At 38.2% G+C, this 17,625-nt stretch overlaps 1 protein-coding gene across 1 annotated transcript in view; it reads left to right on the forward strand.

The window, feature by feature from the left end:
* Positions 1-17,625, forward strand: part of LOC122815033 (mucin-5AC-like) — a 168,090-nt gene that overhangs the window by 130,759 nt on the left and 19,706 nt on the right. The window contains exon 38 of the mRNA XM_044087284.1: positions 20-182. Coding sequence (XP_043943219.1) covers positions 20-182 — 163 coding nt within the window. The remainder of the gene's footprint in view (positions 1-19; positions 183-17,625) is intronic.

Here is a 17,625-nt window from a genome sequence, read left to right on the forward strand (position 1 = left end):
ATCTTTTTTTAACTACTAGGTTGGTGAAAGCTGGGAAAACAAATGTTTTCAGTGCACCTGTACTGGGTCAAATAGTATGAAGTGTTCTCCTAAGTCATGTCCACCAGATCCTGTGTGTAAGCCAGATGAGAAGCTAGTGAAAAGTTCTGGAGATGATCCCTGCTGCTTAAAAGCTGAGTGTGGTAAGTTTTACTCATAATAATCTGTTTTCTCTTAGGTCTGGCATATGAATAACATAATGCAAACAAGCACTGTAGCCTACTTTTATAAAACTTGATTAGAACCCAATATTTGAACTGCTTCATAGTTCCCATTTTACTCAGTGTAACATGACTGCTCATATTTCATGCAGTTTAATGTTCAGGCAAGTATATTTCAGCCATAAAAGTTATTCATACACATTCTTCCTTGTGATCAATATCAGCTTCTCCTTCTTTATTGAAAACCATGTATTATGTTGCCTTCCTTGTCCACTTTCATTTGAAACTTTTCTTTCCACTTTTATATAACACACTACTATATTACCACTCGTCACTCATCCAAATTACAGTATAGCCCACCTGTCTCACCAGTCCTTTAAATTAAAAGAGCCATCCTTTCTTCTCTTCCCATACATCTGCATCATTTTATTTCATTCACATCATATGAGAGTCGACATACCCTTTCTATCATTCTTTCATTCAGATGAACATGAACGGCCACATGCAGTACACTAAACAAGGTTTAGCCAGTCCTTACCAAAGAAGCATAGGTAATCTATTTCAGAATAGAGAAAATCTAAGAAGCAAGTTGCAGTTTCTCATCTAGGTTACCATTTCTTACTTTGTAGCCATAGAAATGTATATTTATTAATTCAAGTGCTGGAGTTTAAGTGCAAAGTGCTGCAGAAAATGAAATTAATGTTTTTCTAGCCATTCATTGAGTTAGTCTGTCATCAGTTTGTTGCTGTTACTGTAACTATTCTTGCACTTCAGATTTCATCTATGCTGTTATTCAGTCCAGCTCCCTGTTTGCTTTTTCATATATCTGCATCTATATCTGTATCTGTATCTATATATATATTTATATATCAGTATCTATGGAGCAGTCTGAGTAAAATGACCACGTGTACTATCCTTTCATTTGAATCTTTTTAAGGATGCTATTTTACTCAGCAGTCTTAGTATTCTTTTTATTAATTGATATTTGTTAAATGGAAAATTCTGACTGATCAAACACCCTTTTTCAGAGGAGGCTGAGGAGAAAACTACCAAGGTACGAACAATTTAAATAAACATTCTAAACAATAACTTTGCAAAAATCATAAACAATTGATAAAAAACATAGTTGCATTATGTAATACAAAATCATAGAATTATGGAAAGTAATAAACAGGAAGGGGTGTGTTATGAGAGTCTAGTAGCAGTGGAATAAAGAGTGGGTTATAAAGTAGGTTTGGAAGGAGAAAGGAGGAGTGGGTTTATGAAGTAGGTAGGGGTGGAATAGAGAGGGAGAGTGAGAGACAGAGAGAAATGGCACTGAGGTTGGATGTGTTAGTAGAGGAGATGGGATAAGATGGGAAGACAAAATGGTGGGGATAGGAGACATAAGTGTGGAGTGGAGGAAGAAGGTAAAAAATAGTAATGGAGACAGGATTTGATGAAACAGTGGAGACAGTAAGGATTATCGAGAATATGATCTTAGCTGAGAGTGCTACATGAACAAAGCCATGAGTTATTCATGAAAAATTTTAGAGAGGTCTTAAATGCTGAATATTTGTGGAGTTCCTGAAATTTAGTAGTAATATGTTCCAAATTTACTTACAATGTAAGAGTAAAGGTTTTGGACAGCTGTATTGTGAGGTTTCTGGATGGAAAGTATTTGTTTATCATTAGAGCACAGAGAGTGAGTGGAATGATAGTTTTTTAGAAGAGTGCTAAAAGAGGGGCAGTCAGATAATTTGTTTATAGGCTTTTAAATAGTGAGAAGTTGGGAGTAGTTGAAATAGTGGGAAATCCTAACCAATTTATTTCTTTGAAGGCTGAGCATTATTAGGCAAATTAAGGTTTATTGACAGCAAAGCAAACAATTTTACTGTAATACTGTACAAGTTTGGACCTTATAGTTGCTTGAAGGTTGGAAAATATAGGAGCACTGTAGAGAAGCAAAGGTAAGAAGTATGTGTTTTGCAAGGTTACTTTGGTTGAGTATGTCAGGAATTGTTTACGTCTGTACAGCATGCTTTGTTTTTGATGGGATTTTTAATAGAACTTTAAATATAAAAGTCAAATTTGAAGTTATTATCTGTGGTTAAACCTAATAGCCTTGCATGATGGCCTGTTTCAGTTAATGTGGTATCCAAAGAAGAGATTTTGAAATCAGCTTTCAAATGGGTATTATTTTTAGGGAAAATAATAGTAACTTGGTTTTGTTTGGGTTTAGTAAAAGGTGGGCATTTTTGAGCCAGTTTTAGTGGAGTTAAATTCCGCTTGGGTTATTTGTTGCAGTTGGTTAAGGTTATTAGAAGATCAAATGAGTGTCAAATCATCAGCATTTTGTATAAGTGTGTTTAAATGACATATGTAGGTTATTTATGAACATGTTAGATTAGGGACTTCCATTTTAAAATAGTTATTAGACATTAGACAGGCTAAAGGGTAAAATAAATTGTGTTTCATTTATGCATAAAAGACAGTTAAGCAGAAAGAAAATAACCTTGCTGATCAAGCATGAGAGACAGTTTATTAGAAAGCAACGATAAGCATAAAGTGTGTAAAAAATACAGAAATACAGAATGTTCTTTTTTCAAGGAAAAGATACAATCTTGCCAGCTACAGAATGTTCCTTAATGGAATGTTAAATAAATCACATATGAGACAAAGCCTGAAACCAAGGTTAGGAAAAGTAAATTAGGAAAATTACTGGACTGAAGCAATATAATATGTTGTGTTCAGGACAGCAGTTCAATTAAGGTTAGTAAGTTTGTTCGACCTGTTACTTCAGAAAATATTACAGACACTCAAGCCTGAGTACAGAAGACAGGTCAAATAAAGACTATATTAGTTTACATTGCTCAGGACTATCAGATTATGACGTACAGTAACTTTAAATACTAATTGTTTATCAGCACTGTTAATGAAGACAGTATTCGGATACTGTGAACATCTAATAAAGCCTTATTGAATGAACTACAGTGTTTGTAGAATTTATTCTGAAAAGTACACAAGACTTGGCCCATAAAGGAGAGACTGGCATCTGCTCAGCACAAGCTTGGGTAATTAACAGATAAAGACTTTCTTCTCAGTCTCATCCCAGTGTTCCAGCTAATTATGGTGCAGTATTATCAATTCTTACAGAATATATTAAAGAGAAGACAAGAGTGGAACCTTGGAGTATGCATAAAGGAACTTTTAGAAAAGGGGATGGGGTATTGAGCTATTTTACAGATTGCTGTCTGCCTGTCTACTGAACCAGTGTAATGTGGGTTCATAGGGTCCAAGTAATGATGTCTGCTGTAGGAGTATATAGGTTCATAGGTTCATAGGTAGGTACTAGGCTATCTGCCCTAGGGCATTTATAAGCCTAGCCAGAATGTGTTGGCTTTTGCCTCCCTTTTAGACTGAATTCTTGAGCCTCTGTCCAGCAGGGCCATAGAAGTGATCCCAGGAGTAAATTTATGATTTCCCATCCACTCATCAAGATTTCTCTTGAAGACGGTCAGTGAGGGGCTCTGCCTAACATGGACTGGGACTCTATTCCAGAGCAAGAGAAGCCTCTGGGATATGAATCTATCCCTCCAGCATGTCCTATTTATTGCTGTGCTGAGGTTTAAATCCCTGGAGCGCGTAGCTCTAATGGATTTGGTTTTCCTAAGGTGGAGCATGTCCATTAATTCCGGGTTAGACATGGCCTTGTATGTCAGGCAGAGGTCGCCTCTGAGTAGGCGGTAAGCAACTGAGTAGAGCTGGAATTTCTTTAGTCGAGCTGCATAGGGCATCTGTTTGAGGCCCATGATCCTCTTGGTGAGGTACTTTTGAGGTCTCTCCAGCTGTTGCAGGTGTCAGGTAATGTACATCCCAAATGGGGTATTGTACTCAATTATGGGCCTGATGAGCAATGAGTAGAGGGGCACAGTGACCTCTCTTGATCTAGATGTGAACCCTTTTGTGATTACGTGAGCTATATAGAAGGTTTTCCTAACCACTTTTGCAATGTGATTGTCAAAGGAAAGGTTACTATCTACTTGGGTCCCCAGATCCCTAATTACTTCTTCCGTACTTAGCGGATTACCTCCTATGTGGTAGTTTGTGGGCACTTTGCTTTTCCCAAAGGGGATGACTATGCATTTTTTGGCATTTAGCTTGAGGCCACGGTTCTGATACCAGCTATTAGTCTCCGTAAGACCCTTCTGGAGGATGCTTGTGTCAGCTGGAGAGTCGATTATGGCTCCCAGTTTGCAATCATCTGCGAACTTGGTCAGCCACAGTCCTTCCCTGTACCTCAGAGAAGTATATACCAAACAGAGCCCTGTGCGACGCCACTTGTAACTGGTTTAGAGTCGGACATGACACCCGCAACTCTGACCATGTGAGTTCTATCCCTGAGCCAGTTTGCAACCTGTCTTGTGACGAATGGGTTGATATTTAAGCTGGTAAGCTTATTTATGATACCAGAGTGGGGTATTGTGTCGATGGCCTTTGCAAGGTCCAGGTAGGTTGTGTGGACTACCTTTCCCTCCTCTATGGCTTTGGTAACTGTTTCAAAGAAGTCAGCTAGGTTTAGGAGGCAAGATCTGCCTTTAACAAAGCCGAATTGGGTAGGGTCCAGTGTCTGGAGGTTCCCAATGTCTTTGTTTATGAGATCCATGATGATGTGCTCCATAGCCTTGCAGACCAGGCTAGTCAGGCTTATAGGGTGATAGTTCCCGGGATCCGTTGTGGCGCTCCCTTTGTGGAGCAGGATTACTGTTGCTGTACGCCATTCTTTGGGTACATAACCTGTGGTGAGGCTGAGTTGGAACAGTGAATTTATGTGAGGATTTAGTTCTTTTTGGAGCTCATGTAAGACGCAGCCTGGGATGCCATCCGGTCCCACTGATGCTGTGATTTTTACTTTGGAAAGGGCTGCTTTCACCTGTGTGTCTGTGATGTCAGGGGGACTGCATTCTTCTGGGATAGACACAGGTCCTTTTGGGGGGGAAGGGGGGTAAAGTTTGCACTGAACCTGTCCACCAGGATGTTGGTAATGTCAGTGGGTTCAGTGTACTTTGTGCCATTTTGCACCAGCTCAGAGCAGATTTGGGAGTTGCCACCCAGATTCTTGATGTAGCTAAAGAAAGCCTTGTGATTATCTTTAGAATCTTTGGCAATTTTTCTTTTGAAGCTAGCCTTTGATGATTTTATGAGGGATTAAAGTTTCTTGCTAATACTGATCAGGGATGCCTTCCCTTTTTGGGATTTTTGCCCTATCATGTAATAGTTTCCTCCTTCTGTTGTATAGTTTATTTATGACTGGGGACCACCAGACTGGTCTCCTGTTTTTGGAGGAGTGTGTCTTGGTTTTACTTGGGATGGCACAATCCATGCATTCCTGTAGGTGCTCATAGAATGCATTTGTAAAGGATTCTGTGTTTTGGGTAGCATTTTCCATTAGCCTGGGTGCTTTGAAGTTCTTCACCTCAGTCTTGAGAAGTGTGAAGTTTGCATTTGAGAAGTTTTTCACAGTGGTTTCCTTGGCTGAAGGTGGGGTCAGGATGTGGATGTTCATAATGATTAGTTTATGGTCTGATCTTACCAATGAGGGGTTTACCTCTGGTGTGGAACATGGAGCCCCCATTCTGGTGATGAACAGGTCCAATATGTTGTACCCTCTTGTGGGAGTGGTGACCAGTTGTTCCATGGTGTTTGAGTTTATAAACTCCAGGAACCATTGGGCAAAGGAATTGGGACTTGAGTAGTTTTCCCATTCACTGTTTGGTTAGTTGAAATCCCCCAATATCATGGTGTTTGGTGAGACCTTCATGTTCTCCAATGTTCTTAAGAATGCCGAGTGGGGATCCTGGGACAAGGTAGGTGATCTGTAGCAGGCTACAAACTGAAAAGCAGTTTTGTCCACTGTTAGTTGCACATGGATGGTCTCCGATGCCTCGTGCAGTGCCACTAACCTGGAGGTGTGGGTATCCTTGATGAAAATGGATACTCCCCCACCTTTAATATTTCAGTCGGAGTTCTGGGGCCGAAAAGAATGGTATGAGTTATATCCTGGTAGTGCTGGGGTGCTCTCTGGAGCCTTGAACCAGGTTTCTGTTACTGCACAGATATCGATTTTCTGCATACTAAGGAGTGCCTTGAGTGCATGCATCTTGAGGTTTAGACTTCTGGCATTGAGTAGCATTACCCTTAGTTTTTTGTTTCTTGTGTTTTCTATGGAGGTGGGTTTATCTTTTGAGCTTTGCCTAAAAAAGGCACTATGGGGGTGGCAAGAGCCTTAGCCAGTATTCTAAAGCCTAAGGGTGACAGGTGCAAGCCATCCCTAGCAAAGCAATGTCGGTTGTCGAGCATGTCATCCCAGGCTGACAGACTCTGGATCCCCTTTGAATGACACCAATAGCTTAGTCAATTGTTAAAATTGATCATTTTGTCCTTATACTGTGGCATCATTCTTGGTGAGGGCAAGATGCTACTCAGGGTCAGGGTCATACCGGCCTGGGCTACATGATCCGAGAGCTCCTCTATGTCTCTTTTCATGTAGTGCAGGGAGGTACATCTCAGGTCATTCACACCAACATGGGCAATGACGGAGTCATATTTCTACCTGCTGTGGAGTGACCTGAGTGCTTGTGTTATATGGCAGATCCTGGCACCTGACAAGCAGCTTACAGTGACCTTCTCCTTGTTCAGTTGGGTGAGTGGGGCATCAGTGTGCCTGATAATAGAGTCTCCTATCACTAGTGCATTTGGTGTGTTATTTAGCCTTAAGGGCTGCGACTGTGTGGCACACTGACTTTGTGAAGTATGTGATACGTGAGAGTTGTTAGGTGGTAGTAATTGCTTGGATGTCTGCTTTGGAGGTCTCTGTTGCTTTGGCAGATTTTTATTTAGAGCCTCCAAGTATGTTTTTGTGAGTTTATGTGTCTTGTTTGCTGATACGATTGGTCTATGTGAGACTGGTTGTGTGGTGCGAGTGGTTTCCTTCTCCTCCTGACTGACTGTGCCAGTCTTAGGTTGAGAGAGCTCGGCCTCCAATTTGGCTGTATAGTTGCATCTCTCACATACATTTGAGTTTGTTGGAAGGAGGAGAGGGTTGTCTGTGTACATAAGGCAATTGTAACATTGCCTCAAGATTATATTATATGTTATCATGTCAAAGGCTTTCGGATAAGTCAAGGAAAAGTGCAGAAATGAGTTGTTCCTCTTCCCTAACTTTGTCAACTGTTTCCATAATGAGAGTAGCACAGTGGTAGTGCTGTGGGAGGGGTGCAAGCCATGCTATGTAAGAGTAAGGAGATGATGTTGTAGGAGGTGTGGGAGGAGATTTTTATGAATGTTTTTTTTTCAAGTATCTTAGACAGTGGAGAAAGGGTAGCTATAGGATGGAAATTAAATAATCAGAAGAGTTACTGCCTTTGTGGAGAGGGGTGACTTATAATTGTTGGGTCTATATTATTTCCTCGAAGAGGCATCCATCGAATGCCTTTCCATCGACCTTAAAACTGCGAACTTTCAAACTATTGAACCTCCACATGAGCGATTCCTTTCCCTTGGAAAGAAATCGCTTACCCTACAAACATCAATAAATAACCACAAACACTACAAAGTGGGGGTCTTCACCCCCAACACCCCTCCAATGTGGTGGGGCTGTGCCCCCCAGAGCTCCCCTAACTAAATATACCAACTCCGAGATCACAATACAGTGGGGAAAACAGCAAACTGATGATGATGGACACGCGATTTCTATCCCAAGGAAAGAAATCTCTTATGCGGACATTCTATGTTTTCAAATTTCGTGGTTTCAGAGTCGACGAAGAGGCATTCAATAAAATGCTTCTTCGAGGAAATAATAGGAACCCTGATTGTTTCTATATAGTAAGACAAGGTGATTCAGTGATAGATCAGGATTGACAGTGGATATAATACAATATTGGCAGATATCTTTATGTATTCTAAAGGTAGGGTGTCTGCTGAGCAGGAACAAGATTTGAGTTTGTGAAGGAATTTCCTAGTGGTAGAAGTGGGAACAGTATGTAGAGAAAAGTAGATAGGGGCTGTAGATTTCCTGTTGTTGTGCTCTCCTAAGTTCATGTGTCAGTCTGGCTCCACTATCCCATAAGAAAAACATAACAAAAGAAAACAATGCATTCCTAAGAAAAATAAACTACTTATTACAAAACAAGAAAAGAGAGAGAGAGAGACATCTAAAAGATCTTTATAAGAGCAAGTGTTTGTTGCAGACAGGAGATTCCCTTCCATCTCCACACACACACACACACACACACACACACACACACACACACACACACACACACACACACACACACACACACACACACACACACACACACACACACACACACACACACACACACATGCTTGTAAACACATACACACTTTTTGTACATACTAGATTATATGGAGAGATATACTAGGTTAGAAAAACATGCTTTAAATTTCATGTTCATGCCCTACTCATTCTCTGAGATTCAACAGTTCCAGACAAAGCCGAATCAGCAATAAGTCAATGAAGAAGTAAACTTAGGAGAAATATATCCTTGGAGAAACACACCAAGAAGCAATATTATATTTCACTGTCATATAAATTGAATTATAGAAGACTACACATTTAGAAAAAAAACTTACTAGGTTTCTACTTGGTCAACATGGGAGAGAGATCCTCAAAAATATTGTCATCTGAATTCTTTAAATTACTTGTATTGTCTCAAACATCCAACATTCTGTTTGCAAACACCCTGTTTGCTGAGTTAATAATCTTTGCCATATCTTATCACTATTTTGGACCATAAATGTGAAGGTTCACCTACCTCTGCAATGCCTGATATTAGAAAATATTTGAAACATTTGAGGCACTACTGAAGGTTTATAAGTGATCTAGATTTTTCTGTGTACCTCAATTTGTAATGCACTAAGCAGATATATTTGCACAAAAAATTGGACTAGAATTACTCAGTGTGTTAGACTTACCAAATTTGTGATTTTTGAAGATGTTGATAGTATGTCATAGTATTAGAGATAATATCCATGTTTTAGCCCATTAGTACTCAAATATTTAATGTAGGATGAACTCATAGTTTGCTACTAAAACAAATGCTAAGGTGTTTGATGAGTGATGAGTTTTTATTCGAATAGAAATTTGGCCAATTGTTACTGCCTCTCTGAAATGAATACTAAAGAGGTCATGCACATACGCTTGCATGCACGCACACACACACACACACACACACACACACACACACACACACACACACACACACACACACACACACACACACTATGTCTACTTAGTCTATAATTAGAGTTTGCTTCACTATACTAACACTTTTTTTTCATTCTATTAGAATGTTTGCTTTTCACAGGCAACAACTAGAATGTAAAATTCCCATATTTCCACCTCATACATCACACATCTATATCAGTCAGCAAAAAATATACATTAGCATTCAGACTAGCTGCATGACATTTGATAGAGGAGCAAACTACACTGAATTTCACCAGAAGGATAAAGGGATGAAATAAAATCACCCTAATCCTTTCTAGATTAATGTAATCCACTGTATTTCTCTGAATGAAAACAGCAGCCATTTTAGAATTTACCCTTTCACCTGTAAACCTGCACTGTTGTTGAACTTCATCTCACTTACATTATATGCATTCTTAGCTTCAGCATATTATTAATTTATTTGTCTCTCTCTCTCTTTTTTAAAGCTACCTCCACTTCACTGCAGCTGGTACAAAAATCCCTAGTTTTTTTTCTTAGTATCCATTTATGGTTGGACCTGCATTGCAGTTTAATCAATAATATTAGAGCTTCTATATGCATTACTATACTTTGAGGCTTTAAAGTTAAGCAGCTTTGAATACTTTCTAATTATCTGTGGCTACAATGAAATTTAACTTTGATCTCTTTATACCTGTGTCCATGCCACTGCTTATAAATCCTTAAGGAAAGCATTGTTAAAGGCTCTTAGCTGCATGCTTAAATATCTGAACCATCAGAAGCAAATATACTGTCCTGGAAACTTGAAAAAATAACCCAATTCTCACATTCTGATCATAATAAAATCATGGTTTGAATCTACTGCTGTTTTGTCTGATATTCTTATAAAGAATTCAATACCTAGAGCTGACAGACTAGATGATAGAATAAACAGTGGCTTATTCTGATAAATGACACTAATGAAAAAATTCAAAATCTCAAACTATAAATCAATAAATTAAAAGATTATTGTTGAGTGATTTAATCCAAAAGGAACATGGACTTTAGAATAACAAAATTTCACCATTGTAAAACCATTTTTATACTATCACATGACCTTAAAATCCAATAATTTAATCAGATGTTCCAAATGCAAACAAAACAGTCATGAATAAAATAATATTTAATACGTAATAGACCTGTGAATAAATATATATATATTGATATACTGATCTATGATAACTCATCAACATGCAGTCTAAACATGCTGAAGACATAAATACAATCATTCAACCCTATGGCATGCGTTAAGCTGCCAAGACAAACAATATAAACCAAGCATATCTAAGCATGCTTACTGAATGCATTATTTAAATCCTCCCTTTTTGTGTCATAGTTATGCCCCTATATCCTTGCCTCTAGCTGTTTCTTGCCCATATGCTATATTTCACAAAACATACATTAGTGTAGATTAATAAATACAGTAAAAATAGTTGGAACCACTCCCTGGTTTGCCCCGTCCAAGCAAACTAACTGCTGAAATGGTTATAGTCCCCAAAAAATGTTTAATATGGCATGCTTAAACTCAGCTGTCTGTGCACTCCCTAGATGTCCTATACTGCAAAACGAAAACATTGCTGAAATGTGCATGTGTTTTGCATAACTGAGTATATCAAGTAATCCTTCTACCCAGACATTATAATTGAAAAAAGGAGAAAAGCAGCATTAATAATTGAAATAGCTACACCTAGTAATTATATATCCTGTATAATGACAGACATAAACTTATAAAATACCTGCATATTCGTGACTTGTTGGTTCAAGAATTCTGGAGAAAGTCAAAATTAATGCAGTGTCAAATTTCAAAATCAGGGACAGTTTTGAACATTATTCTAATTCACTTCTAAAGTTAACAGAACAACAAACTTTGCATAAACCAGTGTTTTTGAACACAAGAAGTATGACTTATTGACTATGTGTAATCCTCATTGATTTATCAGAAAATCAAAAACATTACAAGGGCATGGCAAAAATATGAGGCAAGGTCAGGGACTAATAAATACTAGGCTACTAGGTTATGTAACTTGTAATTAGAGCAATGTGGAATAAAAACACTCAAAATAGTTGCAATAGTAGTAGAACTAAAAGAGCTAATTAAAGCAATAAATATGTGACCAGTACATGTAACCCCATATGAACTTCAGAAAGAAAGCATTTCTGAGTGCATTGCAGGTACTGAGAGCAGGTATCTTAGAAACTATCAGTGACTGAAGTGGTAACAATTTCATGATTTTAATCATACTTAGACATAGGAACTGAATGTGTTCCTGTCACTGTAACAAATACAGAGACATTAGAAAAGGAGAAACACTGTATAATTTTAAATTGTTTGTTATTTTAAGAGTCATGATTATAGTGGGCTAATCTCAGCAACCCAATTACTGATCCTACTTGATCCTTTAAGAGCCCCAGCATTTCCCAGAAAAAAAAAAGACTTATATAAAATCCCTTTGGAATATCATGGATCTGACCCATTCCATCCTTCCAGTGGACCATCACTGTATATTTTCTGTGTTAAGGTGATATGCTCACCAGGTAAAAGTAATATAGTTAGGCTAAGCCAAGGGGGGCAGCTGTCTATAGACACAAAGTGTTAAGGTAGCAGTCAACTGATCCTGATTACTGGTTATTTATAGTGCGCACTGGCTTTTAAATGCTGGTATTGAATTTGCAGTCAGAGTTGAGTGGTGTAGTCCTCAGTGTGAGGTCTGATCTGTACCATCTACTTGCTACAAATGTAGCTAGCAGTTTTTTACTGTTGAAATGAAAACTTTATTTTTTGTTAGACAAATCTGAGCCCTGCAGCACTCCATGCAAAGAAAAACTTTGTTTCTTTTCTGTAGACAAATCTAAGTGCTGAAGCAATCCATGTATAGTATAAACTATAGTATCTGCTTACAATTTGCTACAGTTTACAAGAAAAAAATGTTTTTGTTTCTTTTCTTTAGACAAATCGTAACACTATAGTTCTTTGTGTGTGGTGTAAACAACTGTAGCAAGCAGTTTGCTACTGTTTAAAAGAATTCTCTCTCTCTCTCTCTCTCTCTCTATATATATATATATATATATAGATAGATAGATACAGATATATATTCTTAGTGCATACTCTGCAGCAATTGTTTGTTATAAATGTAGCAAGCAGTTTTCTACAGTTTAAAGAAAAAGAGTATGCTTTCTTTGTATTGTTGAGGAAGGAGGGGTGTAGGCGATGTCCAGAAATGGGAATGATGGCTCCTACATTTTAGGAGCTCAAGGTAACAGATTGTAGAAGTTTTATTTTTAATTGTTCCTCTCTTGAGGAGAGACAGGACTGGGAGAGGGCCGTAGATATAGTAGCTAGTTGGCTGGATGGCTCTGTACCAGCCAGACATCATCTAGATTGCAGGCCTTTTTTATTTTTCTTTGTTCCTCAGTGATGTTTAGGGGCATGAGGTTGGGAAATGGCTCCAGGTGCTGGATGAGCCAGCTACTCCTCTGCCAGGTACCCACACAATCTCATCAGAATCCTCTCAACTTGGAGTAGTAGCAACTCTACTCCAAATGTCTGTTACTTTATTACTGAAAGTAAGACCTGATATGTGTAGAAGGTCAGCTATATTACATTACTACCATACAAACAGACTTAGCAGAGTCACAGGAACTCTTCTTCCCTAAACTAAATATGTTTTTTTTTTTTCCTGCTGTATTAAAAAACTCTAATACTAACACACACTTTTTGCTACATGTTTGCAAATGCAACGATATAGAAAAGGGCCATAATCTTTTGTATGCTAATCCTGAAGACCCTTTTTTTGGGGAATCGTAATTTCTAATAGCACTTTTTTTTTTGTCCTCAGCTTCAAATTGGACAAGGGAATTTTCCAGGTCACCAACTGATCTAGCTACAGCTTTGCATTTTGCATATTACAGGCTTATTATTTTTGTTTTGCTGAAGTGATGAATGAGCAGAGGTTAGTCTCTGTTTTTGATATCTGCAGAAAGAAGGTATTACACCTTCTGCAATGGAATTCACAACCAATTAAATTAGAAGAAATGCATGTTATACTCTCTTTCAGCCACTGCATCTTTGATTTTTAGGCTGGTAGCTTTTAGTTTTTCTTCACTTTCAAGTAGCATTTTAGCTAGACTATAGCATTACAGCAGGTCTTTCCAGAGCCTGAGCTGGGTGTAGTCTTTCCAGTGGTATCTGATGGGTTGTACATCAAATCTACATAGTGTGTAGGTGGTGGGAAACTTCATGTTCTTTTGCAAGATACAGGAAGGCAACTGTATCAATCCCTTATAATTTCATCTGGATAATACTGAGGCCAAAATGTATTAATTAATTATAATGATGATGTCAGTCTGCACCACTTTGCTCCAAATGTTTTTATGGAATCAGTTTTATAATGCTGTAACTCAGAATTGCCTTGACACTGCGCAAACAGGGTGAGCTGAATATAAAACTCTGGATTCTCTCCTAGCAAAACTGAGTGGTGTTTGGGTCACTGGAATATTTTTGTTTTATGTATCTAAAAACTACATTTCAGTGGCACTAGTATTTAAAGTGATACTTGAAGAAAAGACTTGTGGAATATTAACTCGTCAGAGATATGAAGCCCCTACCATGGAATTTGACCAGATCATTTAGTCCTGAACCTTGACTACAAATGTGTAGAATCTCTTTCAGCCACTGCATCTTTTATTTTTAGGATGGCAGTTTTTTCTGCATTTTCTAGTAGATTCTCTAATTCGTGAATCAGGCTGGATAGAATAAAATATGACTGTATTAAGAGCGACATGACAAAGCTCTCAGAATATGTGCCTAAAACTGGTATGAACCTAGTCTTGAGTAGCATTTTACCTTCACTGAGAATTATGCTGCAAAACAAAGAATAATTGTTTTAGCTTCTGGTGTCATTCTGAGGTCCAATGTATATCAAGTTGGGGGGTAGACAGTGCTAACAGCTTTGCCTGGGATGGACCTTCACCTGTCTCCCCAAGGCTTTTGTACATTGGCCAAGACATTGTCCTCCACCACCACCACCACCACTACCACAGAGTTTTTTAGGCAATGCTAGTCACCAGAACTATCCAACATAACAAAGTGAAATACAGACAACATAAATGTCTTTCTACTCAATGCTAGTAGCCTTAACAAAAAAACTTCATTCCCTTCATGCTCTCCTTACCTTGCCTGCATAGATCTATGCATTGTTATGGAAACCTGGTTCAAATCCATTGAGAGAACTCCATCAGTACAATGCTTCAATGCTTACTACATAATCATGTCCAATGCACTAAATCAAGGCACAGATGACAAAGGTGTCTCCATATTTGCTAAGCAGAATGTCATCTCCAGTTTTATTAGACAGGATAATGACCTGAAAATCATTCACCTTCAACTTACCATTACTAAAACCCCATATCACATCATAGCCAACTCTAGGCAGCTGTTATGCCCCCCCCCCCCTGCACATACCACCAACCTGACAAATACGGAGTCCCTTATCATCATACCAAACACCAAATACCATCATCCTAGAGGACTTCAACTAGTCCTCTATAAATTGGGAGACTTTTATATCTCCCAACATGTATGTCCATAGACTTTATTAATACATGCTCTCTCAATGATTTAGTAAGTACACCAACTAGGGGTGACAAAATACTTGACTTGACCCTAACCAATATAGGACAGCTCTTTTAAACCCCAATTGTAACCCTCTCCATAATTAAGTCAGACCAGAAATCGGTTACATTCACCGGACTACTGAAGCTGCAAGCTTATCTCAATACCTCAGTTTCAGAGATTATGCTAAGGCTAATTTACTAAAATTGAATGATGACCTGGATAAATTCAATATCCTCACAAAACCAGATGACCCCATTGTGTACTGAAGCCAGATATGAGGTAAGCATAGCAACCAAGCAAAAAGACAGCCACAAGACTTTCTTTAATTATGTTAGAAACCTCAAAAATAATGCCCATAACTGCACAGAGCTAATAGTAAATGATATAAACTACTCAAAAACAGAGGACCTTACCAATTTAGAGGATACATTTAGCTCAAACTTCACTCCCCTTTCCCCCCTAACATTCTTAGATCACATACCTGCATCTCTACTCTTCCCCAAATCTCTGAAGAACAAATCCTGAAGGTGCTAGCCAAGGCCAAGAATTCTGTTTCTGTGGGGCTGGATACATTACAAGGATGACTGCTGTCTGAAACATGATCTGTCTAACTCCTTACAGAGACTATTCAGCATCAACCACCAAACAAGGTATGTGTCTGACAAACTGACTCATTCCCCTCTACAACTGACCAAAGAAATTAAAGGCCCATAAGTCTAACTTGGCTTATTTGTAAGGCTATGGAAATGATCATTATGGAATTAATAAACAAAGATATAGGTAACCTGCAAACGTTTGACCCATGTTAGTTCAGTTTTATGAAGGTTAGATCCTACCTACTAAACCTAATCAACTTCTTTGAGAAGGTTACTAAACCAATAGATATGAGACAAATCATACACAACCCCTTTCTGGATCTAGCTAAGGTGTCCAATGTCATTCCACACTTGGGTATTATTAATAAAGTCTCCCAATTAAATATTAATCCTTATGGTAATGGATAGCAAATCGTCTCACAAATAGAAGCAAGGAAATTAAGGCTGGTGGCTCCATTTCCTCTAAAAGACCTAACCCCAATGGTGCCTCTCAAGGTGCTGCCCTTGGACCTCTCTTCTTCGGTGTCTACTTCTCTGAAGTCAAGACTGATGTTAATGGATTATGAGTGGTCAAGTTTTCTGATAACTGTAAACTGGGTTACATTAGAAACTCTCTAGATGACACCAAGTTTCTCCAACAGGTGCTTTCCTAAACAAATAACTAGTGTCAAAACCATCGACTAAAACTAACTGCTAGAAAAAAGGAATATCAATATGATTCAGCAAGGATGAGGTTGAAAACACTCCCCTGAAAATCAATCAAGAAGTCAAGGACCTGGGAATAAACTGTCATTAGATCATCATGTATCCTCTATTGTAAGAAAGTCTTTTTTTCATTATGTGGTTTATGAGTAAGGATATGGCCTCCAGGTCTAGAAATGTGATAATTCCACTGTACTCAGGGTTATTTGGCTGATCATTGAGTATAATTCACCCTTTGGCATGTACCTGTCTAAACATTTGACACAACTTGAATGCCCACAGCATTTTCTCACCCAAAGATCAAGGGCCTAGATTACTAGAACTACACGGGTCATCTCAAACCTTGTCCTTTTGCTTTCATACAGAGCCTCATGAGACCTGGTCCTCTGAAACCTACTTTACATCCACAAGCCCAAAGTTAGCATAAACACTCACTCAAGATATAGCAATCTCTTCTGCATCATAAATAGAACATATTGGAGAAATAGGTATGTATCACAGAGTATTCCCCTTCTTTGGAATCGTCTACCTCTCCACATAAAACAAAATACTTCTTTTAGTGTATTCAAATACATGAAAGGTTGGGTAATCATAAATTTATGCCTGGAGTTGCCCCTTGACTCTTATGGAAAAGGGCAATACGTAATATTCTGTTCTGGGTTATTTACATCTAAAGTACAAGGGCAAAACATTATGTATGTATCTATGTATTTATTTGTATCTAAAGCACAAGAGAAAACACTTATGGAAATACATGATTAGACTCTAAAGCTTCCCAAGGGTCAATGGCCTAGTAAATACCTGAACCTATGATCCTATAAAAGAGATTCTTTTGAGCAGTGGTCCCAGTTATGTATGGGACTGCAGCCTGTTTTCCAAGGTATTGCTTTCAGAGACATGACTTGACTTAGCATATAAGGTGCCATAAGCTAAACCCTGTTTTGGGTCCAGCCAGTTAAAATCACTGGGCTTGGGGTAGCTTTGAATCTTTCAACTAAAGGGGAGCTATAGACCCCATGGATAATGTTTTCGTGTCCATTTGTTGTTACACTGAAACTGGGAATGATATAAAGCTGTACTAAATTGATTCTGTGTATTCATTTTTATCAAATATGTAGTTTTTTTTATTTTATTTATTGGCAATTTAGAAAAAATAATTAAAAACCTAGTGGTTTGACTCTTTTAATCACATGACACACTGATAAAGCTCTTCTTATGACAAATCATTGAATACTTCCTTTTGGC

This window comes from Protopterus annectens, chromosome 11.part0, assembly GCF_019279795.1.
Source record: "Protopterus annectens isolate FY-2018-M chromosome 11.part0, PAN1.0, whole genome shotgun sequence".
NCBI classification, from domain to species: domain Eukaryota; kingdom Metazoa; phylum Chordata; order Ceratodontiformes; family Protopteridae; genus Protopterus; species Protopterus annectens.